The 27,348-nt window shown below is 46.3% G+C and overlaps 1 protein-coding gene across 1 annotated transcript in view; it reads right to left on the bottom strand.

Annotated features, from left to right (window-relative positions):
- LOC119442971 (inactive tyrosine-protein kinase 7-like) overlaps positions 1-27,348 on the bottom strand; it is a 175,871-nt gene that overhangs the window by 8,200 nt on the left and 140,323 nt on the right. The window contains exons 4-6 of the mRNA XM_037708066.2: positions 6,868-7,109; positions 3,536-3,697; positions 1,846-2,200 (exon numbers count right to left, since the gene is read on the bottom strand). Of these exons, the coding sequence (XP_037563994.1) occupies positions 1,846-2,200; positions 3,536-3,697; positions 6,868-7,109 (759 nt within the window). The remainder of the gene's footprint in view (positions 1-1,845; positions 2,201-3,535; positions 3,698-6,867; positions 7,110-27,348) is intronic.

The raw sequence follows: 27,348 nt of genomic DNA, 5'->3' as shown, positions 1-27,348 counted from the left end.
AATGACAACACAGCTGTGACTAATGGGTTCCCTTGCACCTTGTTCACGAAAAGTGTACATCGCGGAGTCTAACATTGTGTCATGGCGCATCAAATCACAGTGCCTCCTAACCACTACTCTCTCTTCACTTAGTTTCACAGCAGCGTCTTGGGTTCTGCAGGGAATGGACCATACGTAATAATACTGTTTAATCAAGTCTTTTCTGAGGCAATGGTGCCCACCAATATTGTTTCACAAATTAAACAAAGGCTGCTTTAGCTTTGCGCATAAGTGCGCACTTATTTTATTTGCCACCTAAATTGCCATGCCGAATAAAGTCAAGGAGCTTAGCATCCGTGTCTCATCTCTTAAAGCTACATTATTCCAAATGTTGTAGAATTTGTAGCCATATGCCACTGTGTTCTCGATGTCTTTATGTGAAAGTATTACGAAGAAACAAGAGAATCTAAACACAGTGCTCTCTCCTCGGCCTGCCAGGAAGAGTCAGACGTTGAAGCAGCAGTCATGCTGCTGCGATATACTGCTGTCGTCCAAGTGGCCGTCTGTCCATAACACATATGTGTTCATAGCAACATATAGCATAGCGCCTACTGGAGAACCATTATTGTTGTTTAGCGGTATGCATTTACGTGGGGCTTACATATCTCCAGCGTTTAATCAGCCCGAAGTTCTTATAGTTTACAGGTAATGGCTCTGGGCTCCAGGTATCCTTTAGTCAATGTATGATTTACGACGTACACACAAGTGAATAGCGAAGTGTCTTAACGCTAAGAGTACCACCGGTGTGAAGTCTTAGTGAAGCAGAACACCGAAGCTGCACTGGAAGCGTGGCCATTGTGGGGCCAATTTGATGTTATATATTTCTGGTGACGAAGGGGAGCAGTTTTGGCGAGACACCATCGTTTACAGGAGGCAAGTAGTCGGTGTTGGGAGCCCTTTTTTTCCCCCCAAAGTCGCCAGGTTGCGGCCGAAAACACCCAATCTTTAGCGAAAAGTGCTGAGTGGTGATGATAACTTTAACGAAATTTCGTCTTTTTATTTCATTTACTTTTCCTAGACGTGTTCCTTAATAGACATTTAAACTATATATTTGAAGTACCTCCTGCGGTGGTGAGTCACCCGTCAGAATGGGAAAGGGGAAAGCAACTTCGGTTCTCTAAAATGGCATCAGATCTCAAGATTGTGCTTAGTCTATAGAAAAGCAGCTGTGATGTACCCAGATGGCTCATGAATAAGTTCTGCGGTATGTCTCTAGAAGTATACAGCGTGACAAATGTAGGGGCATATATCGCTCTTGGTATAAATGGGGGCGAGACATTAAACACAACCCAAGTCCCTTGAGTAATTTTACCAGGGAAATTTACTGCCTATCTACGTCACGAAATAATATCATCAAATAGTCCCTAAGACTAAAAAAATGCAAGGTTGTCCTTAAGGTGTCTAAAATCTCGCTAAATTTGGCGACCTTCTCGCTGAGTTACCAACACAGCTGATAGTAGGACACACACATAAGGTGTGTTCCAATTTTTGCCTGCATCGAAGACAGTTTACGTTGACTGCTTCAAGAAAGACAGCCCAAGTGAATAAAGACAGCCCAAGTAATGGAACGCATTTGAATTGAACTGAATTCTGGGGCTTTATGTACCAAAAGCATGATTTGATTACGAGGCATGATGCAGCGCACGGCGATCATTTTTACCATTCATGCTTTCTTCGCGAAGATAGACTGCACTACAGCGAAACTGTCTTTTTTGCCGGTTTCGTCACAATTTTGGAAGGCGACTTAAGATGGCCGCTGTGCTTGGTTCTCTATTTAGCCGTCTATGGCGAGCACTGGAGTATTACCGTTGAGCACGAATACGGCGACGCTCGTAGCGTCTGCATTCGAGGGCCCGCAGGTGTAGTTGCCGGAGTCCGAGGGCACCGCATCGTGCACTAGCAGGCGTGACACGGCGGCGTTCCGGCCGGCCTTGCGCACTAGGATGTGGCTTTTGGCCGCCTCGTCGTAGTTGATCATGCGCTCGTTGTGGTACCAGAAGACGAACACGGGTGGCTCGGGGCTCTGGCTGATCTCGCACGTCAGGTTGATGGTGGAGCCCGTTTTGAGGAACAGCTGGCCCGAGCTGGCTCCCACGATCTCGGCTCGTGCAACCAGCACGCGCAGGCGCACGAACAGGCTCATCTTGGGGTCCGAGCTCACCTGCATTCGCCGAGGCAGCGGATGGTGACTAGAGGGAGCTCATGGTGCTCGATGAAATGGTAAAATCATTGTTATAGGTAATCTGATTGCGATGCTTCAGAGAATGGCCTTTGACTCAAGGCTTTAAATCTATTCTCCACGCATAAAAGAAACAGTAAAGTCAAGTGCATGCACTTATGACTTGCTAATAACAATATAGCGAACTGTTTTACTACAATTTATTACAGAGCTAACATGTCGGTTGAGATCAGTGCTCTATAAATATGCACAATAGGAACTGTTGATTAAGCTTCGACAGGTTCAAAATGCTACCATCAGCATGTTTTCTTTTGCATATTATCTTTCCGTCAATTGTTTGTTGTAGAGTGATTTAGGTGTTGCTTACTTTTGACGTTCGATTTCGTATGCATAGCGAGTCAATGGGCATATTCATTTGGCTTTCCCTACTTGTAGTTGTACGAAATCGTTGTTACATGTACATTTTCTTGCCTTCCCCTACGGCAGCAGTAATATGATCCCGCATGGAACCGCCACAATTAAAATTTGATTAAATGCGTAGAAGTATTTGATTTCGAAACAACTACATATTACCACGGAAGCTAAATATTTCTGGGCATTTCCGGAAGCTCGTGGTGATTCCTCTAAGACAGCCTACAAGCACTGTGATTGAAATGTCCACTACCGGTAAACTAAGTCTGTTGCAAACTCTAACAGAATACTCGCGGGAGGCGCTGCCAAAAAAAAAAGGAAAAAGATAAAAAAAAAGACAAATAAGATATTGTGCGTCGAAGACTGTTCCCGTTAAAGAAAGAGGACCCCCATTTTTTTTTTTAAGAATGCCAGGACTACGCATTTTATAAGCGCTTGTGCCCTGCTTTGACATTAGCTCTGGCCTGCTGACCAAAAATAGTTTCCTGGAATGCATTTACCACATGATTAATGTACACCGGTGTAAATTAGGGAACAAATGTTGCCGTCATAAAAAGAAGCACCACGTTGTCCGTAAGGTTTCGCTAACAGGCCGTCGTTGCAGTTTCCAGGGTAAAGAAAAAGAACAGTCGCAGAGTCGTGAGTAAATGCAGTTGATTCATAACTGAAGGAAGTGTTCATGGGCACGCGAATGTATTCCCAAGCGCCGCAAGTCGGATGAGTGTGTACCGGACTACCGGAGTACTCGCGTCCACCACCCATTGCACGTGGATACGAGTCTGAGTGAAGGAGTGTCAAATAGAATAAAGCAGTCGTAGAGCCTTACCCAGTCTTGCCAACGTACAGGGGAAGGACAGTTTTTATTTGTACGTGCATTTTTACATTAGGTGCGCTGCACCATCTTACCTGGCACTCGTAGAGTCCCTGGTCATTGAGCTGCGCGTAGCGAATCTGCAGCGCCCAGTCGTTGGAGCGCTCCAGGTGAATGGCCTGGAAGCGCGGATCCTGGACGTAAGTGTCCAGACCCACGGTCAGAACGTGCAGATCTTTGCGCCTGATCCACGTTACCTGCATCATGCAAAGAGACAATTATCTGCCTTAGTGAAAAAAGAAAAATAATTTTGGCGAATTCACAAAACGGTCCATTCGTAAGCGCTGCTTGCAATTGGTGGGCTACCTTTGCAAATATATGTCAAACGTCAAAATTTGATTTTATCTGCAGTTACCAACAGTGTAAGCGTAAGATATTTCTTGTGATTACAGACGCTTCTTCGGAGCCCACGGGGGAAGAAAATTAAAAAAATTATCCAAACGTTTTTGCCCACTGGTTGTCACCACTGAAGTGTTCGAGCCTTTACCACTCATTAATACGCAAGACGTGCAGTATCAGCCGGGCATGTTAACATTATTCTTCAATTTGTTTTTTCGCTTTGCTGACTAGGCATGGAAGTACCCTTATGATATGTGATCATTTCATGTAGGACCTGGCACCCTGTAAAACCCAAACGAAGGGACGGTACACCTTTACCAATTATAAAGGGCAACTGAATGAGCCCACTTTACCACGTGGTAGTGGCGGTGAGAGTAATGCGGTGGCGATCGGCTAAACAGGCGTCAGCGAACTCATCACCACACGCCTCCGCCTCTTCGTTGCATTGTCGGGCTTTATTGCGCTTCTGCCGCATTCGTTAGCATTCCCCGGCGGCCTCCACATCGCGCCTTTCGTCAGGTGGATTAGCTGGGACCAGTTCACTTTATTTAGCTGAAAACTTTAAACGCAAACCGATAGCGTTCACACACTGCTGTTTCCGTTAGGTTGTTGCTTCTTAAGCGCACTGCTCTTTTTGAGGCATTTTACCTTACATTACCTCCACTAACACACTAGACGAATGCCATGGCATAGACGAAACCAGGTCGCGCTGCCACGTTCTTGTAATGTGTGCAACACGTGCACTCGTTTCTCATTGCAATTTTTCATCTGACTGAGCTGTCCTGGAGACTATCGTTACTATATACGTCCAGAAACAACAATGTGCCTGTGTAGGTGCTGCCTCTGGAAAACACTAAATGAAAGAACTTCCACGCTGTAGAACAGCCATAAATTGCAGAACTGAACGAAATAGAAGCCAAGGCAATTTATACGGCCAAATGAATACAATGTATCTATGAAAACTTCATTCTTATTTCTATCAGTGCATGAAGTGACCAAACTGACGTAGGATCAATTTATAGTAGTACGTAAAAACGAGTTTTAATAGGCAAATTTCCTCATGGATTTCCGACAAGGTTTGTCAGCTTCAGCAGACAGCCTCCAACTAGGAGCTCTGGCGTGGCGGCACCAACGGAAGTGGAACATCACAGTCCAACGTCATTATGTCCATCCCCATATGCTGAGTTTCAAACGGAACAAGTGAGCAAATTATTTTCTAACCTCTCTATGCAAAACCAAATTAAGTTATGGGCTCAACGCTCTAAAGCAACTTACGGGCCAAGCAAGACGCGGTTGTGGGGTAGTAATGTCGACCACCTGCGTTTTTGTAAGATTCACCTAAATATAGATCCTTTTATTCGCGCTGTGGCAGCAGTGCATTCATGATCCCGGAAAACTTTCGGCCATGCATTTTTTGACATTTAAGTTAGCCAAGGAAAAAGAAATATTTTTTCTCATAACATGTTACAGGCAGATGTACTTGATGCGTTCAAATACAAGGAAAGTGCCCCGTGCGTCGAGCTCTTATATGTAGCTTTCTAGTTGCACTTAGCAGTAAAACTTGGTTATAAAGAATTCTTACTCTGCAGCAAAACTGGTGCCAGCAGGGGAGTTCTATAGAGTTACATTGTAAGTTTTGTTGTTGCCGAGCACTTAACTGTCCCCGCGATCACATTGCGGATACCGTAATTGTACCCACGACCTCGTGCATTGGCAGCAGAACGCCACAGTCACAATAGCGATTTCAGTGGCTCCGACCTGCCTTTAACTCGCCGCGCTACCGTGTGCCAGGAAAGCCTATTGTCACTGACGACACACTTTTCAGTTAACTCGGCAACTTCAAGAAATAATTTTTGTTTAAGGCGAAAGGCTTAAATGCTTCAACAAACGGTGGCCTTGAAAACGCGGCGTGCGGTACAGAAAGGCAAGTGAGCTCGCCTCGTGCAGAGACGCGCTCGTGCCAGTGCTCGCGCGTTCGTCGTCGTTTTCTTCCACAGCTGGCTCCAATGCCCCTCATCATGCCAAAAAGAAAGACAATGTTAATTAAGATATAGGTAATTTAGGCACTCGAGCCCACCACCTTTCGTGGGAGTCGAACCCATGACCTTTGGTGCTAATTATGGCGAAGTTAATTAAGGCAGAGTAAATTAAGGTAGTGTCAATTAGGTCACTCAAACCTATGGCCTTTGGTGGGAGAACGTAATAAGAAGTAACGCATTCGAATGAGAAGAAGAAATAAACTTTATCGAAGGAGGGGCAGTTTGGTTTTGGAGGCCTCAGGTGGCGCTCGAAGTCCTTGGACTAATGTCAAGTAATTTAATGAATGTCTCTTGAGCACAGAGGCTTTCGCCTTCACCCTCTTTGGCGTATGCTAAAATGACCGTCAATTTTATTTATGGCTAAATTTTTTCAACTGAATTTCCATGTCAAGCACGCATTTATAGTTGATATCAGTTGCGTCGATCAATAACGAAACTAATGAGTGGTGTACCTTGAACATTACCAAATCTACGTTGAGGCCACGGGCGGCTTCAGGCATGGGCATACCTCGTTTGACAACGTCATTGATTTTGTGACCTCTGTACAGAGGCAAAAATATGTGAAGCGTCTCTTGGTGGCGCTATTCCTAGATGTGAACAGGGCGTATACGAAGAAACCTTGTGTAACTGGGTGGCCGTCTACATTAATTCCTATCAACAATTTTTTTTGTTTGTGAATTCCAGCCGTCATTCTCGTGGCGCCTGTAAAAACCACGGTCTTAACCACTCCTGGCCATCGGCAGAGTTATCTAGGGAGGGAGAAACGTATACCGCTGCCGCCATCCGCCTTGAGTAAGCGCAACAGTCAACGTTGATAGCAGCAAAGCGTTACTGCGCTGGCGGGTTGCGACAATATCGTCCGCTTCTCTAACAGCGAAGCTCGAACTGCCGATGACAATGCGAGGACAACAGTTCACAAGAACCACAATTGCGCGTAAACGAGAGACCTCTCGGCTGTCTTTCAATTTATCGCCCGCAGGGCAACTCACGGTTTTGTCTCCGAGGTTGTTGACCATGCAGCTAAGGTACACGGTCTGTCCCAGCTGGGTGGTGACGTTACGTGGCGTTGCGGGATCAAAGGACGGCGCCGCGTGTCCCGTGAACGGCCAGTAGTCCGGCGAGCCGACGTAGCCCAGCTGCTGCTGCTGCGGCGGCGGCACCGACTTGAGAATGCGCGCTGGCTCGGCCCCATCCAGTCGTAGTGTCCGCGGTGGCTTGGCCCATGGGGTCTCTGAAGCGAACGAAGAGAATGCACTGTGTATGCTCGGGAACAGTGCACAAAACACCATGCTAACACTCTGTGACGTTGCACTGGTTCAAATTAGATGTCAGAAATACTATACGCTGCAAATTTGGGAAGCTTGGCGCTAGCAATTGACACTCGGGACGATACTTTGATCGCTACTATACTCGCGGACAACTTTCTGTGGCAATGAAGGGAAAGCTGCGGGCGCGTGGCTGCTGCACATGTGTTACCGCGCCAAGTAGTCCGGCAGCGTTTGACAGTGCTTTTAGTTGCTCGGAACAGACGCTGAATCGACGCAGCTTCCACGTGCGACGGTTTCGCGTTTGCTCGGACGCGGAAGGGAAAAGCCGCAAAATAAGCAAACTTTTACACTCAGTTGTGTGTTCTGTCTTATTTACCTGTTGCTAATACGGTGTTTCTGTTTTATCTTCCCCAAACCTGTATTTAAGCGAGGGACTCTTTTCAGAAGCGCTCTGACTTGTGCGCGCTTTGCCTCCGTAGCTTTCCCTTCATTGCCACAGAAAGTTGTCCGCGAGTATAGTAGCTGGCCTTGAAAAGACTGCGTTAATTGACTTGAAATAATTTCTTTATTAATTATATACTATACGTATAATTATATATTATACACGTCTTCAAAATGCTATAGGGCCTATTTTATGTGCAATGACTCGCGGTCATCTCCTTTTCCTCTCTCTTGCAAGTTATTGATAGTGTCTGTGCACGCTAAAGTGTCTTTCTTACATTTTTCCGATATTATATATATTCATTATTAGATTAGACAAATTTGAAAGTGAAATGGAGTTGCCGAATACATGGCGCTTCCAACTACTCCAGTCGTAACCCAGTTTACCCTGCCCAGCTCACCTATAGGCCAACTGTAAGACAGTGTCGCGGCATTTACACGAAGAGCTGTGTACGTATGATAATTCCCGAGCATAAGAGCAGGAATGTGCTGAGCAAAAGAACGTTCATACGAACATGATTATCAGGCAGCTCACGTCAGTCCTTCAGTATTACTCTTCATTTTAGCACAGATAAAAACATATTGTATAGCTGCGTTCGCCAATGTCGCCACATGGACACGCTAATCACTGTAGTGAAAAGTCCGAATTTTCACTGTCGTGCTTGTTTATCGAAAGTGATATTGTCTGGAGCGGTAGCTGCTAGGACATAAACGACATACACGCGTGGAGCCGGGACCCGCAAGAAATAATGCCACATTAAGAAAGCAATGTAACCTTCTTACGTATGATATGTGACAGCAACACGAATGGTGTGATATCTTTCAAAACGAACGACATGACCACACAGAACTACATAATGCGCAACAACGTTGTGGCGCCAGTCGTCGGAACGAGCTCAACATATGTTGTTGGTTTTAGTGGAAGGAGGTGGAAAGAATAGAGGGAAAATACAAGCAACCAAAGAAGAAACAAGCACGCGCTAACACGTAAAGTTGGAGCGGGGCTTGCGCCGCTGCCCATCATACGAATATGGGTATGCTCACCGGCGCAGATGTCGCAGTTGTGACTACGCTGAGACTTTCGGAAACAGTTGGAATGACCGGTCTGATAAGTTTCTACGGTAATTCACTGAATTCTTGCACTTTGGCTGTTCTTGCTTTTCGATGACTAAAAGTGCTGAACTCAGTGAGTTATCAAAGTTAAGAAAGACAGCATATATTTGCAGCTATCATGCTATCCGTACTAACCGTACTAACCGCAATGAAATGAATGCTTTGCGTATGACCACTGCCCTCACGCAGCTTTCCAGAGACAAGTCGCAGTGGTTGATGGGATACCTCCGCTGCTGTCACGGTCAGTAAATGATGCCTTTTTCTGTATGCTCGTTATCGAAACATTACGAATGCTCTGCTGCTAAGTTGACAACCTTGATAAAACAAACCCTTCGAAGTAAATAACTCAGATGCGCCTTGGAGATTGTAAATTAGATCGATCTGTTGCGGCTACTGCCTACTATGCGTAAGACACATAGTTGTCGTATCCTCATACTTTCTTTACTCGACGCACATCCAAAGTGCCCTTTGCAACAGCTGTCATCGAGGAAATGGGTGAGAACGTACTTCGTATGGAGAGTTGCTGGTAGCAGCGCCAACAACAGATCTTCCTGTTCGTTGAAAAACGATGCAACGTATCTGTTGATAGTTTGACTATAAGCTGGTGCGGAGGCACGACTTAATGGCACCAGCGCGCCAGTCCGGTTACAGGCGTCGAAGGCGGCGCATAAGTAAGTGTAAGAAAGAAGGGAGTCGCAAAATTGAGACTTACAGTGCAAGAAACAACCTAGAAAGTAAACGTACGGAAATGAGGCTCTGTGAAAACAGCACCAAGCGTACAATCTCGCTTGGGGTAAAAAAAGGGAGTGGTGCGCCCCTGGGGCCCCTGCAGAAAGCGAATCAGCCATGGTGTCGCGGCTGATCCGATTACGATGGCGGCTCTTCGGCAGACATGGTGCATACCCTCCAAAACACATGCTTGCATTAGCGCGCCCGAAGCGAGCCATGCAACGCACGAAAAGCGAGGGTGTGACTTACTATCGCCATAAACACTGACGAGCCGTGCCGAAAAGTAACGCCCGAGTAAGATGGCAGATGAAGGGGCTCCTCCGCTAACAGCAACCGCCGTACGCCATTACGGCCCGTCCAAATGGTCGTGCCGCGAAAATAGAGTGGACCGTTGTGCGTCTTCATTTGGCTCCGTCTTGTATGGAAAGGAAGAGACGAAGCCTTAACTGGCTGAAGAAAAGAAGCGGCTTTTAGCGATGCACGCGACACTGCGAACACTAGCGCAGTTAGCGCGCGGCAGCCGTTGTGCAGATGGCGGCCACTTTGAGCTACGTTCGTTCCAACGCCTCCAAGATCAGGCCATTCGGCGTCGTTCAGAGTCTGCGAGCGCTTAAGTGTTGCAATTGCGTCCTGTGACTGTGCGTGAACGCTTCACAGAACTTAGTTAACGAATAACGACTCTGAGTGCTTACGTACAATTCTACACGAAGATTAGCTCTAAGCAGCTATGAAGCTATTACAGTACTTTATGAACATCCTAATTTCTGAGCCTCGAAAGCAACTGTAACGTAGGTGCCATATTCTTCTCTTTTTTTTTCTTCAGATTTTTATCACAAACCAAACAAGAAAATGTTTTAAAAATGGAAAACGACAAGGAACCACACGAATGCGCCTAAGTCGGTTTTTGCACGCAGGAGGTGGTAAAGAGAGAAAATTAGTTGAATATGGCACGAGCTTGCAAACAAATGCAGTTTCACTTCGTTCACTGTGATCTACACGAATCTAAATCCTTCATCCTCTATACCACAGCCTAGTCTATCGTTATTAGGTAACTGACCGGCTCCGGCAATTACGCCGTGACATACTGACAACCTTGAGCGCTCGCAACAAGATTATACAGCCACCGAGACTCTGGTTTATGAGAAAACATCGGTGCTCGTTCCCATTACTTACTCTGTGTGTATGCAAGGGGGTTCGGTTCATTTCAGTTTGCGGAGGAAGTGGCGTGATACAAAGACGCACTCGATCACTCTAATCAAATAATGAGAACGCGGATACTTTCGCCTTTAATACTTCAGCGCAATGCACAAGTGCCGTGTCTGGAGCTCGCTTTACAGGGGAAGAAAGAGACCCTGTGCCGAGAAGGCGCTCGAGAAACAGCCACGGGAAAACAGGAAGAAGGAAAAAGCTGAGCTCCCCAAAGCGAGGAAGAATAAAAAAAAATCTAAGAAGAATTTTGCAGCAAGGATCGAGGGAGGTTCGCAGGTAGGCGGTCATTAAATATACACCACTGCACCATCTCAGCCGGACTCGGACTTTTCCATGCACAAGCGCGTTGCCCGCCGCACTGTCAGGTTGTTCCGAGTGTTTGTACGCCTCGCATCGCAAGAAACGAAGACGGACCCATAGCATAATAATATCTGCGCTTTGGGAGCAGTCTATGAAGAGTACCAGATGCCGGGATTCGATTAAGAGGGTAAGGCCTGGCATGCATGTCGGATAATAAGAAAGAGCCCCGTCTTAGGGTTCACTATAATTTTCCGCGAGCAGGCACACACGGCCCTGGATCGTCGTCTCGTGCATGTATTAATGAGACGGCGACGGTCGTATGAGAACGCCCATTTATGTTGCACGCTGACGAAGACAATATGAATCATGTTGAGGAAAGGGAAATATGCCGACACTCCAGCTTATTATCAAAGCAAATGTTTCGCACCATTCCTAGGAAATGAGTATTTTATTCCATTTATTTATTGGCCTTCATAAGGCGGCCCCCGCTATGCCTTTTGGCGTATGTATATTTGTAATCATGCAATCGATTGCGAACTCGCTTACAACGGTTTTCTTGAACAGGGACGTTCTCATTAAGTAGAGGAGCAAGAAATAAAATGAACATCCGCAGTTGTGTAGCGTAGAAAATCGTGTAAAAGCGCCAGGAGAGTCGGAAAACTAAACAACTCCCGATGGTGAGTCATGGTTCAGCACGGCTTTCCACTGGAACCGCCACCAAGAGGCTCTTGTAGCAGAGGCACTTTTTTTCGCCTGCTGACTGTTGCGTCGTTTTCAGGAATCTTAGCTCTGTTCTGGCTCCGACAACGACCGTTGTGCTTTGTAGCGCTTAAGAGAAGTCGCAAATAGAATGAAGATCCAGAGAGCAACCAACAGCGAAGCGACCACATTTCCACTCCGCGACAGCGTGGTAAGCAACGCCATAAACGAAAACGCCGCTTTCTCTTTAGTTGCCGTAACCGCCACATTGGTCCCGTTCCGCCGGCAAGCTATAACGTGGCCGTGGAGAGCTGGATCGTGTACAAGCGCGCGCGGCCATTTCAGCTGCGTATGTCACGGGCAACGTTGAGCAATGGGCTCAGACAACGTGTGTTGTGCCAGCCGTAAGGCGCGCGGGTCGTGCTGTACGGAGAAGTACCGCTTTTTCTCCTCGGCCATTGAGAGCTCAGGAACAAGAAAGTGTGAAGGGGTCCGAGTCGCAATTCCGCCCAGGTCATTAAGGAACCCCGCGCGCCTTGTCCCGCTTGCACGCTGCCCTGATGCCTCAACTCTAACGACTGCCGAAAACTGCCGCCACTCTCGCTGTTCCACTTTTCCGCTCCCTTACGTCCATTTGCTGCCGCCTTTCGCGCCTAACTGGTCTTTTTTTCGAGCCAGCAATTTTTTTCCATAGATCATTCGCTCACTCTCGGGTTTCCTAACGTACCATGACTGTGATGCTTTCTACAGTCTTCTGGAACATTTAAGAAAAGTTTGTAAAGGAACAGTAAACAGGAACACGCTGGCGAAGTGCAAACTACAGAGCTCTATATTTTGCGCTGTAGCTACCGCTACTATTACTCCAAGTATTGCAACCATTTCTGCTCGATAGACTCCAACGCATGGTGAAATTATTATTTTTTTGCGATAGTATTGTGCGCAGAAGTCTTAGATTGGAGAGTGGTCATTTATATCGCCTATTTCTTGTTTTCCTCCTGAATAGTTGTCCTCCTAGACATACTTAAGGCTTTGGAAAAGACAGATTTAAATGTCGTCAGACTGCGATCACAAAATATGATGCTACGTGGTGAGACAACTATGTGTAGGTGTTGGAAGTTCCAAACAATCAGATTTTTTTTTTGCTATTTTTCTTTTTTTATTCCTCCCTCTAGAGGGACATACTTGCGCCCTGCAGTAAAATCTTGTATTGCCTCCAGCATTCGACAAACTGAGGCGGTCACGATGAACTGCAGCGCGGCGACTTGCGAAATCCCCCCTCTTTCTTTACATATATGCGGCGTGCTACGAGATTTTACTTTTGCACAAAGCTCTTTCAACTCAATAAACAGCATCGTCGCCTAAATGTTAGCGATATTGCAGTGCGATTCACAAGGTGCGTGTGATTCACAAAGCCAGCTCGAACGGTGTAGGCCATTATATTTAGGGCAGCCTATCATCAGCCCTTTTGGTTGCCTGTAGCCACCCGGTCATGCACTTCAGAAACGGTTGCGTAAAGATACTGTGCTCGAAACACCCACTGCAATACCTCTGAACGATAAGTGGCGCTGTGTGTGTGTGTGTGTGTGTGTGTGTGTGTGTGTGTGTGTGTGTGTGTGTGTGTGTGCGTGTGTGTGCGTGTGCGTGTGCGCGCGCGCGCGCATGAAGTACCTCGCGGATACGATGTTTAATAAATTGAAACAAGTGCAGGCGCACGTAGAAAAGCACAAGCAAACACTTAATTTCGCCGTTTCAGCCAGAAGGGCAACCGAGGGGCCAGATTTTTATTTCTGCTATGAGAAGGCAATGATATAGATCATAACAATATATCAGGAGCTTATATATATATATATATATATATATATATATATATATATATATAAACTGGATTTATCAATCGCCCAAGCTTATTTAGAAAAATGAGAAGCACAACTTCGCGGTTATCGTAGGTTTATTTACCCAACAGTTTCGGTCGGCAGACCGACCTTTTTCAAGGGATGCTACGCGGTTTCGTTCGGTCCACCGACCGCAACTGTTGGGTAAATAAACCTCAGATAAACGCGAAGTTGTGCTTCTCATTTCTCTCTCTCTCCATATATATATAATCATAAGAAGCCAGCAAACAATGACACAATGGACAACATAGGGGAAATTACTAATTATTTTTAATTAATAATAATTATTAGTCATGAATTAAATAAACTTGCGAGGGTCTCGAATCTAGCAGCGCTGATGCCTTTAGGTAGCAAGCGTGGGTTTATTGACCAGTTGCCTTTACGCACAAAAAGTTCACGTGCTACGTGACGCCTGCGGTATATAGGATGTTCTACATCCACTGCCATGGCCGTGACTGGCGGCGCTGGCTTAACACTCCGAGGGTTAGTTATAGCACACAAGCGTAGATACCCAAGAAAGTGTACGAAAAAACGATGGTGCGGTAGCTCATTTGGTAAGAACATTGTACGCGTATTGCGAGGATTGGGCTCGTATCCCACCTGCTGCCAGTTGATTTTTGTCTACTTTCATATCCATTTATTTATCCTTTAGATTTGTCACGTTATATTTATCATACCGTTTATCATTTATTTATCATTAGAACTACAAGTATACATGTATAATTTTACCTATGCTGTTCTTTGTCCGAACAGCTAGATAAGAAATGACCCTGCATTAATGCGAAATTATTTAACAGGCGTTATTTGTTAGGGTGACCTGCTGTAACCATTATCATTTGTTTCCCATGTCTTGATGCCGGCAGCCGGAAAATTCGATGAAAGGGCCCCTAATGAGGTTTGAAATCTTGCAAACAGACAAGCGCGGTGCGTATATCACGAGCCGACGATCGCGTTTGCGAAGTATCAAACCACTACACTGCGCAAAAATGGCGGAAACGTTAAACGAATGCCCGTGCGCCGTTCCTCTCGAGGGAGGCCCCCTTTCCTGCTACACAATCAACGTAACACGCATAAGTGCCACTACGTAAGACGCCCCGGCTGCAACGTCGCAAATTATGGCACGTGGCTTCGGCATAATACGCCGCGCAGATGTACGCTTGCTTAATCTGCATCATTCAATCCAGTACGCGCAAAACTTCCACTGGATGTGCGCCGCGGAGAAAAAAAAAAGAAACGAAAGAAGGAATACATGAGTTAGGACCCGTTATCTAATCCTGACGCATCCTTAGGCACCGGTACGTGAGAATGGCGCTTGCGCACGCTAGTAGAGGTAAAAAGGTGATTGTGCCTATGTTGGCAGTGAAGCTCGCCTTCTGGCAACATGGAAACGCTACATTTTAATTTCTCCTATCTCCAATAATAACCAACCAAATTGAAACAGTCTTGCGCTAAGCGGTCCCTATAGGCAGCGCTTTACAACTTCCTGCGTATAACCAAACTCTGATTCACTCATCGGGTTTAATCTCCCAAAGTAGCACTGGTGCTATGAAAAACGCCGCGTAATGAACTCCGGACTTACTTTGACCGCCTGGTGTTCTTTGACTCGCGCCTAGATTTGCATACATGAACGGTTCTGCATGCTGCTTCCATCTAAATGCGGCTGCCGAGGCCGGGATTCGAACCTGCGACTTCGTGCTCAGCAACACGTACAACAAGCGCAACAACCACCGAACAATATTTTACAATTGATAGGGCCTCGTGAGGAGCTTATTAACCTCCTAATTCTCATCCCATTGTTGGCGCAGCGTAAAACGGCTAATTCAACCGTTCAGCTCACATACTACTCAACCTGACAAAATCAATGTACAAAGCACGCAGCAGATTGAAAACGCGGTTTGGTTATATAAACGCGGGATCCATTGTTCATTTCCTTTCTTAAGGCAGTCGGCGGGAAAACGTGTTCGCCAACACTGATCTATCGAAGCCAAAAAAGAAAGAAGAAAAAAAAAAGCAATACCACAAGAAAGAAGAGAAGGCGAGTTTCTCTTCTCAGGGTACTCACGCAACTTCTTCTTGCCCCCATATGCCGCTTGTGGTGGAAATCAGGGCCGCGCGATCACTCCTTGGGACTACTGGTGGTTGTCGTTATGGTAATTCCAACACCACCATTAGGGCCATTATGCAAAATTTCGCCTTTCCCGCGGACTTTGACGACCAATCAGACGGTTGCATATTTCGAATGGGAGTCTCATCTCCAGAGCGAAACAAGCAAGGCGCTTTTCTCTCACTTTGGTTGGGCGAATAATGTCCCATTTAGCCGCTTGAAACGAACAGCAGCCGCATTGAACTGCACGTCCCGCCTTTGGATGAGCCATTCATTAGACGTGACCATGCCACACTGAACAAAACGGCAGATGCTTTTCGGCACTGTTCATTTTTTCTGCGGACCACGTGCACACGGACGGATAAGCGGACAGAAAACTGAGAACGTTGGCCGAATCGGTTAAGAGACGCATATCAAAGAAGTTGAAGCAAATAAATGAAGTAGGAGGAGGGGGGGGATGAAGTTAATAGGAGGACGAAGATGAACAGGCGAAGAAGTGAAGGACGCAGCTTCAAGATAAGAAGACGAAGAATAAGACGAAGAAGGAGGAGACGAAAAAAATGTATTCTTTTATGACAGCTATATACAGAATATGTCTAGTTGGGACCCCAGAACTCAAGTATGAGTTGTGAGGGGTGTTTTGGGGGCCAACAGCAATAAAAACTTGTGATTCAGTCACATGTATTATCAAATCATAATTACAACATATTCACACGTAAGGTATAAATAATTCGTGCTGCAGATGCTAAATTAACTCGGATGTAACAAAATTCGGCGCGGAATAGGAAAACCAGCGAACAAACATTTTTTTTAATACAACCTAAGGAAAACTTTTAAAGCCAAAACGCAGCTAGGTGGTTGTGATTAACTGAAAACGTTAGTAATAGTATTGTAAATGTTACCAGTGCATGCTTATTGAATACTAGTGAAATGCGAACAAAGCTTGAGTGTGTCTCAAAATGCAGAGCGACGTTGCTGAAGTTATGTGAATCAGATTTCCTAAAGTTAACGCCAATCTTGCCTCTCACTTTCGTCTGGCTTTGACTGTACTGATGCGACAATATTTAGTGCGAGGTGTCAAAAGCTTGAGCATATTGAACATATGTGGGAGATACCGAGTGCACAGGTACGCCATTTAAAGGCGTTTCTTTTTTAAATTAAGCTTTACTAGTAAACTGCACTTCTGCTATAACACAGCGGCCACTCTTTCTGTGAGAGGTTGCTACGTCATGCCTATGACGTCATTCGCTGTGATGCCATGGAATTCATCAGTGTTCACTTTATTTAAAATAATAGCATGCTAAGGAAGGACTATATTGAAGTCTTAAGAAACAAGCTAACACACGCAGTGTTGAGGAATTTTCGACTCAAAACAGTGCCAAACTTGAATTTCTTTTTAATACATAGAGATGGATGAAACGTTTTTTTTTTTTAAGTTCATTCAATGACATCGGCCCACCGGCACTGAGGTTTCAGAACAAAATTCAATAAAGTGAAACTCAACCTTCATTTTCTCCATAGTGAAGTCAAAGTGAAGGGAAATAAATCTCGAGCTTCAAAAGCAATTGTTCTATGAATCTAGTCTAATTTGGCGACACTCTTCCATGTCCCCATAATGATAGAACTTGAAGTGGCGAATTAAACACCTGTTTGAAATCTTTAACTGCAGAACAGAAATCATATGAAGATCAGAAATATTACATTCTTACGCTTCTCCTGCCAATGCATTTCACAGCTCTGAAATAATCGCACCTCTCAAGCACTGCATGCCATGACTACAGAAAAAAACGATGTTTGGTCCCTTCCTACTGGAGCTCTCGAACTTCAAGTGCATTTCATCTCCAGCACTCTAAAAGCAACGGATACAAGTGAGTCAGTGGTGAAAAGCAATTGCTTCGGAGAAAGAAAAAAAGGTGCTTGGGTCGGGAACATGATGACCCCCTTCATAGCCAAATTAGAAATTCGCTTTCTCGAAACGCTTGGCAAAGACGGGACAGATGAGGTTCCATTACCCGTGCAAATGCTGCTGCAAGAGTTCTTTCAATGTGGCATCCACTCGCACTGATCTTGAGGGGGAAGAAAAGCCGCGTCGCCTTTAGATGCGCTGTGTTTAGCACGCAAACGAGGGCGCACTAAGCCATCACAGACACCCAGTAGGCAAAACATTCGCTCATAAAATGGAGGCATCCAGGGAGAGGCTCCAACGTTTGCAACACAGACAGTGAAAGCACGCTCCAGCGACGACCCGCAATCTCCGGTGCAAAACTGCGAGAAGACGCCACCGGCCTCGTCATCAACTTAAACGGCCCACTCGGTCTCGCGCGCGCTTGGTTCTGACCAGAAAGCGACGAGTGGCCGCTGCCAACCAAATGACCGGATAGCGCCAAGTGCCCCTCTTTTTATTTCTGCCACTCTCGCGTCTCGGCACCGTTCCATTAGAAGTTGGACGCTGTGCAGCTGGCAGCCTCTCGGGAGGCCTCCTCGCCTTTATGCACCACGTCCCTCTCTCCCTACACAGCGCTCCCCATTTTCCCTATATTGCCCAGATCAGGCGAGTTTAATTTGTTTGGCCGGGCGCGGAGGCGACACGGAGCAGCGCTTCCGGGGCGTCTAAAGACGAGCCCCGCCGACGCTCGTTCGGTCTCCCCTCGTCCACTGCCACTCGCGAACTGGAAGCGGCGTAATGCGAGCAGGCAGCGCACACCCATACGCTTCTGTAAGGCGCGGCGCCGCTGCACGAACACGAACATCGCGTAAGCGAACGATTAAAGAAGCGCCTCGGGTCTGGCGAATCTAATGACCCGTAAGCGGCGAGGAACGGGTTCTTTCCGCGCGCTGCTGTCGCCTACGCTGCGTTGTGCCACGCGCACCACTTGCGCTTGCTGTTAAGCCCGAAATATGCCGAAATGTAGGCTCAAATGAAAATGAAAAAAAAATAGAACAAGCCGTATATTAGGCGGAGTTGAGCGAAGAGCGCTTTCGCTGAACCAATCTTGCGTGGTACGGGATATAAGAACTATATATGTTATTTCGTCGCAACGTTGGAATTTTTAGGCAAGCAACGTTTTGTTGCTGAAGGCCAGGTCATTGGTTCGATCCTTGGTCATGGTATCTCAGTTACGAGACAAATGACCCGACACACCGATATCCTCGCACGCTCAAATTTAAACACATAGGTTGAAGGATATCTGGTGGTGAGACTTAATCAGCAGCTCAACCCTATAAAACGTCTTTTATTTTTTTGGACATTAGCGTCACCTATCAAAGGTGCTACCTGACAAAGCTGGCTGTATAGCTTTGTTATTCACTGTCGGGCTCTATAGTTGCGACAAGAAACGTAGTCTTTAAATTTCTAAGAATAGTAAGAAAGACAGAATCAATCTCACGATGAATGTATGTATAGGTCTTATGTCGATTTTTATTGTTTCATTAAGCACAACGGAGTTGCGATGGCTCGCACTACTTCGTCGGTTTAAGTAGACTCGCCTCACCGTACGATAACACTCGAGGATCGAGAACAATAATGATTCGCATTAGAATTGGCAGTGTTCCCCGACATGTAGAGCAGTGACAGCGATGACGCTTCCATCGTGATTACTGGCCGTCGAGTGAGACAGACGATGCGCAAGAGACTGCACGTGCAGCAGTAGTTCTTTCTGTTCTTCCTCTTTACATATTAACAAGGTTTGTGGCAGTAATACGCTGCCGTAAAACCGTAGCGCATTGCAAGAATCTGGCATAAGGCTCGTGACATTCGTGATCGTCCAAGAGCCCAGAGCCAGATTAATGTGGATAACCCTGAGCTGGTAACTGCCGTATTTCAGTGGCACTAAATATGAATGCACAACCAAGACTGTGGCATGCGGCTTGCTTCGTATCTGAGCCACGTGGTGTTGCCGTTATCAATATGACTACGTTTCAGCGCCAAAAACCACAACTGAAAGAAAGAAAAAATGCAGTTTCGCCTAGAGCACTGCACGGGCCGATTTTTTCAGCCCGGGCCCGGCGCGGGCCCGTTTTTACGTTGGACTGCCCGCCCGAGCCCGATCAAAACTTTTATGGCGAGACCCGGGCCCGGCCCGGGCCCGGAAATAATCTACGTTACCCGCCCGGCCCGGCCCACCACCCCTTTACCTTAGGCCCGAGCACGGCCCGAGCCCGGCTCGAAACTGGTCCGAACCCGGCCCGAGACCGAAAACTACATGTTTTTCAGAGTTGAGACGCCCGAGAATAACGCGCTGCACGTTACATGCGCACCACCAACGCCTCCTAGGAGGCGTTGGCACTACCAGAAAGCCCGAGCCCGGCCCGGGCCCGGGTCAAAAAGCACACGCCATGCCCGAGCCCGGCCCGAGACCATGAAAAAACTGCTCTACCCTGGCCGGGCCGGGCCCGGGCTTTCGGGTAAGCCCAAGCCCGTGCAGTGCTCTAGTTTCGCCCACAGTGCCAAGCAGTGACGCGATAGCTGGCGCCATGTACACGGTAAGTCTTGCACTGTTTCGTCTGCTATCGCTTGGAGTTAGAATTCGTAGACGCATTCCCATTCAGACTGAAAACACTTAAGCAATGAGGCACTGCGGTCTCTGTTACAGGAGGAACCGCCAGGTTTTGTTGTGCCTCCACAGGGTGCCTGTACCTCCTGCGTTTGTCAGAACTGTGCGGCCGCACAACGAGCTCCAGTCTCCGCTCGAGCGGCGAGCACCCTGACTGACATTGTGCGCGAGGTTAAACCAGCACGGTCGTGCATGACCGAAAAACAGCTCGAGCAAACTCATTTTCCAAGATCAGTGGCTCCAAACAATAAAAGTAAGCGACCAAACTCAGAAGTAAGGCGCCTTACGTCACAGCTGGCGTGCCGTTATCACCTGACGCCGTGTAGGAGGGTTAATACAACAGGCGAGTGGCGGCGGCTCGCGCAAAACTCGGAAGGCGATAGCAGGATGCGCAGCTTCGTTCACGCCGGCAAGCAATACAGGACGGAGACGGCTATAGCGAGGGTTTCGTCACCAAACGAATTCAAGTGCTGAGGAAGCAGGTGGCCCGGTGATGCAGTTTGTCGCATTCCAGCCATGTGCTCGCAGTTGCCCGTTACCCTTGATTCAGGACAGTACATTGCCACATGCCGCATCCTCGCACCCAACGGCCATACAACACACCCAGCTTCATCTATAGAAATTAAGTGCCGTTGTAATATTTCGTAAACGTGTTCGTCACAGCGTCATATACGTATATGCCCTGCGATTGATTGTTTGGAATGTCCGAATCTGGTGAAGGGTCCTTTAAGCGATGAATCACTGAATCAATATGTAATGAATATTATAGAAATGCACCGGAATGGCTTTGCCCTTATACTTTATATGAAATACTGTTCACTGAAGTGCCATGAAACTGTGACGCTACACTCAAAGACTTGGACAATTGTGTCAGGCTCCACTCCAAGGACTGTATGGTGGTTGACACGTTCGAATTTGGATGATGTAAACAAACATCGTAAAGTCCATCAACCATTTGCCAGTGATAGGAATCTTCAAGAGAGAAATCGATACCTCGAGCTTGCGCAATCGGGTCTACGACTAACAAATAGACTACGAGCGGCTACTGTTCCACCGTTTGGTACTGCACTCTTTCTAAAAAAGAAAAAAAAAGAATAGGAAACGGTGATCAGCTTATCAGGCTATCAAAAAAAAAAAAAGACGTGGCCGCTTACTCACGGTGGCTCAACGTCTATCGCGTTTTTCTGCCAAAAACGACATGTAGTTATGATGTTAGAAACGAGCGCACATAACAAGCACGAAGCGGACAATGCTGCACTAAACGCAGCGTGATGATGATGATGACTTTTCTTGGCAATCCGGAACCGGGCAGCGACAAATAGTCACATAGCCTGCTTTATGTATGAAACTTTATGATACATCCATCGCACACTAGCATTTTGGTTCTCATCCTTATATTTACTTTCTTCATTACCTTTATATTGTATATGCGTACTTGCCTAGAAATGCCTGTTTTTTCCGCGGATATTCTAAACGTATTTTTCTTATCGCGATTGCTCACCAGTTAATGCTTCCATCCGCTTACAATCCTGGCACTTCTGGAAGGTTTCCTATGCATCTTGCTGGGTGAATATCTTGGCATTACATTGCGATGTGCTGAGTCATTTCTGGACTTTTGCTACAGCAGACAAATGCCTCATCCTGTTTGCGAATATTTGCTCAGTTATGCTTTTGACCTGAAGCGACCAGCTAGGTTATCAATAGCGAGGCTCTGCCTTTTGTGTTAACGCACAGACTCTTTCTTCCCTTCTGATTTAGTTCTTCCCACAGGCGTTGGCGGCGCCACGTACTTTGTTCTAAGACCGTCAATGCGATGGTCCCTTTGCGCGAAAGAGCCGGTTGGCATGGTTTGAGTTACGGAAGGAGGTGGCAGCAAGTGATCTGTCACTGGCGTCGCAAAAAACGATATGTGTGAGGTATTGTGTGATACACAGAAAACAGATATTAGTCAAAGCTCTATCAAAAGCCAAAAAAAAAGGCAAAAAGAAGACTCTCAGGGATTTAGTTAGACAGAACGAAAGCGGCAAGAGGTACGATAAGCATTGCGCCTGATATAGAAAAGTGTAGAACCCGGAAGCTTCGCGTTGAGATTTGGGGGGGGGGGGGGGGGGGGGGGGATTACTGCCGGGTCCTATAAGAGCTCACAAAATAATTGCCCCTTCCGATAATCCCCAAGCTCCAGATGGCGCCCACTCTTTGTATTCCGACTCTTTGTCACCACTGCTCGGTTTTATCACGTTTTTATGTTCCTGTATTCCACAAAACCAGAAAAGTGAAATCGGAAAGAGACCAAAGTCGGATTCATATACTATATAAGCCGGACCCCGGCTCAAACGGCAGTAGAGTCCTGTTAGTTTTTCCTACGTGCTTCTATTCTTTAAACTATTTCTGTGCCGGTTCCTGTGATTCTATGCTTCACTGATATATATCATGAGAAGCTGACCAACAAAGAATGACACCAAGGACAGCATAGAGGACATTATCTGTAGTTCGTAATGAAATGTAAGAAATGATAAATAAATGGAAATGAAAGTGGATGAAAAAACTGGCCGCACGTGCGACACGAGCCCACCTCTTCGCATTTAATTCAATTAAGAACTGCAGATAATTTACCCTTTGCTATCCTCGGTGTCATTATTTGTTGGTTTCTTATGATATGACTAATAAAAACTCATGAAATTGGGCCCCTCACTTTTTTTTCTTCTTTCTGAGCGTGAAAGAAGCCCGTGAATGCACGCGGAATTACCGCGCGACTGGCCGCTCGAGGCCCTTTGCGTCTATTCGCGGGTTTCTTTCACGCTCGGAAAAACACTTTTATGTGCCACATTTTCAGCAACAAAAAACTGTATCGGGAGTTTCAGGTTGCTCTACAATTTTCTCATTGACACTTATCATCTAATTATAATATTTGAAAAGTTGAGTAATTAATTAGGACTATGTAATTAAACGTAATGCAAAAAATAATCTAAGTACCTCCAAGCGACAGCAAACATTACATTGGTTCTGTTGAGCTACGTAGAATTTGCATATTTTTTAAATCTTGGTGCATGATAATTGAGACAACCAGTACATACGATGCCGTGAGCAGAATGTTGCGGACGCAGACAAACATGGTCGTCCGAACACTGATTTTATTCTTCACACAAGTCGAGAGGGTAAAGAGCTGGCAACGGCCTCATCGGCCTCACGTCATCATGCAAGTATTCATCACCACACCGTGAACCACAAGCGCAAAGATACATCGACCAGCGTCATGACCCATCGTCCGCTGACTCTATGTACTTATTGGGTATGTCCAAGGCTTTCGATGATGTGGTCATGGCGATGGTAGGTGTAGGTGTAAGTGGTTTCATGTGTTTACTGTGTTTCCTGTGTTTTTACCTGTGAAAAAGGCCCCCGTGTAGGAGTCCAGACGTTCTTTTTCATCAAATCTATACCTTGGTCGGCGTAGTAACCCGTTTTTTTTTTTTTTTTTACCTGTCAAGGAACTACGTCAATCGTCACGGTCCGTATTCAGAAATACTTTCTTACGCTAAACTGTTCTTTAGGACTCGATGTCCGTCAATCGTGGTGCCGGGCATATATATTAGCGCGCGTGGTCGGCCAATGGCAATACAGCACTTACGAACTAAGTTTTATGTGCGTGCGTGCGTGCGTGAATGCAGTCTCAAGTACGTTAGTTCATCTTTATTTCACTGCCATTAATGTTGTTGCTTTTTCACTGCCGCTTATTTCTGACAGAACTTACTAAATACGCACACATCGTCAGAAAATCGTAATACTCAAGCAAAAAACAAAAATTGAACTCGTCGTAGATGAGGTGGACTAAAGGGGGAAGGAGGGGGGGAACTCTAACGAATGCGGGCATTGATAGGCAAGGAGGAAAAGTATTAAAAAAACACCGCCCAAGCCCTCCCTACAGATGGTTACGAGGCTCTGGACTGAGGGCCTCTTCACCACACCACCCAACATGAAAAAAAAGTTTTTCTCTCTCTCTCTCTCTCTCTCTACAGATGGTTAACCAGCGAAGCTGAAACGTGCGGCCCCGGTGTTTAGCAGTGGGTTAATCCCGACAATGTATTGAAGCGTCTCTCAATTATTGGTTACATGTTTGTGTTTCTAGTGGAACGCAAGCGACAATAGACAGTTTTAGTTACACGTACGTAGGGACTTCACGTACGCAAACGTGAAAAGTCTGCGTACCTTACGTGCACGCAATCTGAAACGCTTTTAGCTACACGTACGCGGCGCGCGCCAAGAGGGACCACGTAGCTCCATCTATCGGGAAATATGAACACTGCGGTAGCCAATTCAATCCAATATGAGTATTTCAGCCAAGCCGGTGATGTGCATTGATGCGTGCCGGCGATGGTCTCCGCAATGCCTGGAAGTGTGTTGAAAAGCATTACCGGCTGTCATCGTTGTCTTGGAATGAAAAAGATGACCAGTCATCTTGTCGCCGTATTTCGATGCAAGCCGTCTGCGCGCGCTCGGCACGCTATCGCTTGTTCGTGATCTCGCGAAACGCCCACGTGAAGCTGTCTACGTGCGCAAGAAACGCACGCAAAGAATCGAATCTCACGTACGTCCGTGAAACCAGCGCGCGGCCGCTACGTTCTGCGCATGCGCACTGCTTACACGTAGAGGCTCTACGTACGCAAAGCCTCTACGTACGTGAAACTAAAACTGTCTAATGGCGGGTGGATGCTGCTAACCACGACGCCGAGCTAACTCGAGATATCGAACGCATGCGACAACAGCGAGCCGAGGAGTCGGCGTTGCGGGCAGAGCAGGTACGACGTAGAGAACGACGTCACTAACGGCGCTGCCAATGGCGCGCGCGCTTGGGTGCGACGTAGAGAACGACGTAACTGACGGCGCAGCCAATGGAGACGTTTAAAGAAACATGGAATGAACGTTTTTTCAAAGCGAAGCTTTGTACCTCTACCAGCCAAGGATTCTGTCGTGTCCGTCGTTGTAATCAAAAAACGATCCCGACGAACCGCTAACAATTGCAGGTATAGCAGTATAGATAACTTGAATTCAGGCATTCAGCGTACAACTAAGCACTCGTTTTCGCAAGAAAAACCACAAAAACAAGCTTCAAAGTGATGAGCCAACATGATGGATGATAAGGGCTGCGGGCAAACAACGGAAGCAGGCTCGGCGCGGTCCGTAAGATTAGATTGCAGCTGTTCCAAAGCTTATGCAGCTGCTTGAAAGAGGGTTGACATCATTCGAAACCCTTCCAGCCTAGTAACTGCTGCGGTTCATTTTCTAGACTACCCCACTATGGGGTAGTCTAGTAGTGTATATCACACCGATCATAAAGCAGTAGCGAACATTGTTGTGAAGTAAATAATAATAAAGGCGGTGGTTAAAGTTACGTTGTAGTGTGTGAAATATCAAGTGCGCCGCGGTCACCGTGAGGGTGGCGTAAAAAGATTCGCTTTCCAACCACCTTCACAGGGTGGATTGGCGGGCAATTTTTTTTCGTTTCGCCTAGCCATATACAGCTTTCGCTGTAAAACCGAACATTGTATATTGCCGAAAAAACTTGCGATGGATTCTTTGTCTGAAAACAATGGGAGTTGTGGAGATGTCGAAATTGTGCAACTTAAAAGAACGACCACAAAAAAAAAAAAAAAACTTGCTTCTCTTCCGAAGCAGGTAATCAACTTTCAGCCGCTAGATGAGAAATACAACGCGCACGCACACGCACGCACACGCACGCACACGCACGCACGCGCACACATATGACGGGCTTTGAATGTATGTGTGTCCTTCCTTTCTTACGTGCCATCGTGCGCCGGAAACCAATGCTTAGCAAACCCCACCAGCTTGCCCAGGAAGAAGTTTTATGAAATCACCTATGTTTCTGTGACACGCGAACTTTCCAGTTCGAAGCTCCCTATTTCTAATGGTGAAACGGGAACGCTTCTACGCAGTTGCGAAATAATCGCAATGCGGTGTTTATTTTGCGGGAAAGCCCGTTTGCTCTCACTGCTCAGACCTGCGCGACTCAAGCAACACCAAACTGGCGCTTTTTTTCCCGTAAGTCTTACAAATCTTGACAAATCTGTGACCACAGCTGTGGCGATCGACATTTGGCACGTTTTCTGTGCAGTACAACACAAAAGGCTGAGCGTTCTACACAACGCGACGACGGATACCGTTGCGCACGCAGTGCTATTAACCATTCCTTTCGAAACTGCCCTTGCGAAACAATGTCTATATGGGAAAGCAAATGACGTGAAAATATTTGGTAAGCGCATCGCAACACTACCACTTTTCTTAGTGGCTGTAAATGCTTTCAATAACTACTGCGGTTTTAAGTCAGATCCTTTGTATTCCTCTTTCATTAGTATTGTATTAGTAAAGTATTGTATTAGTATTTATTATTCCTTATTATTACTATTATTATTATTAGTAGTAGTAGTAGTAGTAATACTTATTAGTATTTATTGTATTAGTATTGTATTGTATTAGTATTGAACCTTTGTATTCCTCTTTCATTACTAGACATTGGACTGCTCGTTTAGATATTGTGATTATTATCCTGAGGCTGCCCAACGTTCTATTGTACAGCTGCCCAACCTTCTATTTTCTTGAATTCGTTATAATCTCGCATTTTATATATTATATTAGATCTCAGCATGCAATCAATGAAGAACAGCATTTCCCTTTGATGAATAATGTAATAAGCATTTGACGAGCAAACAGATGCAAATTGCCTCACCAAATTTTCGGATGAATTATCAGCGCTCAATGACACACTTAATCAGCCTCACACATTATCTCAACTGACTGTACGCATGCTTGCGCCCACTCTGCCGGTGTGGTTACGGTGCGTTTGTCGGCCCATCCGTCATTCTATCATTCAATACACGTAAGCTCGGCCAACGTTCACGTACGTTTTCTTCAACCATGTAGCCGGTTTTCATTAAAGCCGGCTTCTCTCGCCATCTCTGGTACAAGCCTATGTGGCTTGCTGCTTTCAACTTTAAAGTCGCGATCATCGGTTGGCGAGTATGACCCTGTCACCAAGCGAATGAATTGGCGAATAGTCATTGTTTAGGCTGGCAACCACACGCGCAAGCCGACCTCGACCAAGCTGGCAGCTGTTCCGACTTGGCGCGTTTAAAGTGGAAACATGCGGAGT

Source organism: Dermacentor silvarum, chromosome 2 (genome assembly GCF_013339745.2).
Source record: "Dermacentor silvarum isolate Dsil-2018 chromosome 2, BIME_Dsil_1.4, whole genome shotgun sequence".
NCBI lineage: Eukaryota > Metazoa > Arthropoda > Arachnida > Ixodida > Ixodidae > Dermacentor > Dermacentor silvarum.
The sequence above is the reverse complement of the archived record's forward strand: the minus strand, read 5'-3'. Positions and strand labels throughout refer to the sequence as shown.